Source organism: Etheostoma spectabile, chromosome 17 (assembly GCF_008692095.1).
Source record: "Etheostoma spectabile isolate EspeVRDwgs_2016 chromosome 17, UIUC_Espe_1.0, whole genome shotgun sequence".
Taxonomy (NCBI): Eukaryota; Metazoa; Chordata; class Actinopteri; order Perciformes; family Percidae; genus Etheostoma; species Etheostoma spectabile.
The window spans coordinates 5,171,069-5,174,255 of NC_045749.1; the positions used below are offsets into that span (position 1 = coordinate 5,171,069).

Consider the following 3,187-nt stretch of genomic DNA (forward strand, 5'->3'; position numbering starts at 1 on the left):
CACACACACACACACACAGTAAACACACAAACACAGGTGGAATATGTGGCTTGATGGTGGGGTGTGCTGCATAGAAATGCGTTGATGAAACTGTGGCAAAGAGGGGAAGCCTTCCGCCTTGTCTTACTCCTCTTTCTCATCCTTTCCCCTTTGAAAAGACGGAGGAATGGATGGGGAAAGAAAGACAGATGGCAAGACACGGCGGGAGAGGCTTCCAGACTTCCAAGACTGGGAGAAAACTTACTGAGTGTGAGTTTCATCATCATCTGCACCATCATCATCCTCATCATCATCCCCTAAGTGTGCCACATGGCCCCTGGGAGAGGAGGTGAAGATAGGAGGAGGGTGGGTAAGAAAGGACAGGGGAGAAGGGGGGGGAACAGAAATAGAAGATTGAGGCAGAGAGGGCATAGGAAAGAGAGATTAAGGGAGCAAGCAAAGGAGGTAGGATGGCAACATGAGGAGGATGAGGTGGAAGAGGACAGAGGAAGAAGGGACAGGGGAGGGAGATCTGAGTAAAGCTTCATCCACAAACTCCTTCTATCCCTTGAACCCTGGGCCGATCGGAAAAGACTGAACAGATCCAAACTAAAAAATAAATTCTGATCTCCGATCATTCCTCCAGACCCGAGCAACCAGGCAAGATCAGCCACAACATGCCGCTGGCACTCAATTTACTGTTTGAACCTGTACAGTCCTTACAGATCCTAACCCCCCCTCGACACAGTAGAACTAACCTCTAATCCGTCAATTCATAGCATCTCAACCTCAATATTTATCCCGTAAATTCTCAAATATTATTTGAAACAATTGGACAACAACAACAACACATTAGACAGCAGCTTTTCTGTTTTATGAGTATATTTAATCATGTTTTAGAAAGACTTCTCTCTGTTTATCAACCTGCTACTGTTTTTGATTTGATGTTGAAAGCTGAATTGAACAGAAATACTGCTCTCCCTCACAAGATAACTGCATTTGCTTCTTCTTTGTCGTTCTTGTGATCAGTGCTAAGCGCAGTGGTGGACGACATATTCAGATCCTTTACTTAAGTAAAAGTACTAATACTACACATGTAAAAGTCCCGCATGGAAAATGCTACTGAAGTAAAAGTATGTAAGTATCACCTGGAAAATGTAAGTAAAAGTATTAAAAGTTAAAATAATCAATGCTCTAACATCCTCACATTTCATAAAGTGGAAACAATCTAAACAGTTCTGTGTTCAATCGGCTAATCATTCCAGCTGCACTTGTAGGCCGTTATGTTGTTGGGTGGTTTAAATTATAATTTATTATAATAAACACTTTGTATTTCATAAACTACATTTGTTTTGTGTGCAAAAATCTTCACTCGTAATGTAACTAAAGCTGTCAACTTAAAGTAGTGGAGTAAAAAGTAGAATATTTCTCTCTGAACTGTAGTTGAGTAGAAGTAGAAAGTGGCATGAAGAGAAAAGACTCAAGTAAAGTAAAAGTACCTCAAATGTGTACTTAAGTACAGTACTTGAGTAAATGTACTTTGTTAACTTCTACCACTGGTTAAGTGCCTTTCAATTAAACTCAACACTTCCTGTGGGTGATTCAAAGTAAAAGTCTATGAGGACAGGGAAGGGATGCTGCCTTTTGAGCCACTGGAAGGTGCTTTAATGTGAAACATCTGTCCAGGAAGCATTGGGTTTCATGGACAAAAGCTTTACACGGATCAAAGGAATGGCATAGTAGAGCCGATTGGAATCAATTAATGAATAAAAACAGCATTACTGATAAGCTTGACAATGACAGTCATTACATAACTTTGCTTATGCTCCTTTAGGATTTTTTACCTGGGCTTTTATTTGTGCCCAGCCTTTCATCTGTTCAGTCATTGTTTCATTATTCAAACCTTTGAGATTTTAAAGTGATTACAAACCCTGTCTATGCTGGAATACTGTATCTGTTCCAAATAGACAACCTTTCAAGATCATCACATTTATGAAACCTCAATTCAAAGTAAATATGCTGTACATATTCCATCCATCTAGAATTTTAAATTCCATGCCACTTACACTATACTCATTTTTTCTTCTTCTTGTATTGAGATACAGTGAGCTTTTTTCTTTTTTTTAAATCTGCTGTTTCAAAACAAGAAACCAGAAAAACCACAGTTAGACACTTAACTACCAAACCTGGCACCTCTGTACACTAAAAGAAAGTTTGAACTGCATTTTACTCAAGTCTGTGAACTACTGCCTGTTTTCTGAAACAGAAGATGTAATGTAATACAACCACAAAGACTGAAACAAGTAAAGGCTGTTCTACTCTACTACGTTCTCTTTGTCAACCAACTGAAACAAAAACTGAACCAAAAGAAACTACAATATGACATCTAGATCATATATGTCAAACATTGATTCAGCAAACCTGGATTTTACACAATGTAGATTTGCAGCACATGTCGTATCAGATTGTCTTATAGAAATGATCAAAGCATCATTTTCTTTGGGGCAATTAAAAAAGTCTTCACAGACTTTGCAGGAAAATTACTGCAGCTTTGGGTGGATAACTGCATATACAGTTACAGTTACAATACACGCACATGTGTGTGTTTGTGTCAACACATATGAGAGTGTGAGTGTGTGCGTGCAAGCCATGCTCAGCATGAAGCTCCTATGAAGCACAGCCTTCTCCTGATGACATCAAAGCGTGAAGCAAGCGGCAGAGGGGAAATAAAACCCAGAAGAAGCCAAAATGCTGAGAGCAGTGACAGAGTAAAGTATTACAACTACGTTAGTTGCGTGTGATTGGCCCGATTAATCCTGCCATTAAAAATGATTGGCTGATGGGTGGGCGTGGTTAGAACACCAGCAAATCAAGAGGCCCTGAGTGAATCAGGATATGAGAGGGGTCTGACCTACCTCTGCTGTAGCTCCTCCTCCACAGATTTGAGAAGACTCCTGTTGTGTTGGACAAATCAAGAGAAAAGTATAAATGAGAGAAAGTAAGAAAATAATTGGATCTAATAAAATAATAACTTACAGAGACAATCTACATGCTTTAGAAAATATTTTGCCCTGATCTGAACCCGTGTTTCTGCTTACTGCACAAAAGCACACTTGAAAGCAGAAAGCTCAAACAAACACACAGCTCAGAGAACACCCTTTAGCTGCAAACTATGAATAAATCATCAAGCATACTGTACAGCTTAAAA

General features: G+C 39.4%; 1 protein-coding gene across 10 annotated transcripts in view; it reads right to left on the minus strand.

Moving 5' to 3' along the window:
• LOC116704848 (mitogen-activated protein kinase kinase kinase kinase 3) overlaps positions 1-3,187 on the minus strand; it is a 47,499-nt gene that overhangs the window by 11,947 nt on the left and 32,365 nt on the right. For 8 of the 10 annotated variants that reach the window (XM_032540504.1, XM_032540512.1, XM_032540506.1 and 5 more), the window contains 2 exons: positions 2,895-2,933; positions 245-316 (listed from right to left, as the gene is read on the minus strand). In XM_032540504.1, the coding sequence (XP_032396395.1) occupies positions 245-316; positions 2,895-2,933 (111 nt within the window). The remainder of the gene's footprint in view (positions 1-244; positions 317-2,894; positions 2,934-3,187) is intronic. The other 2 variants (XM_032540508.1, XM_032540507.1) reach the window with 1 other exon arrangement.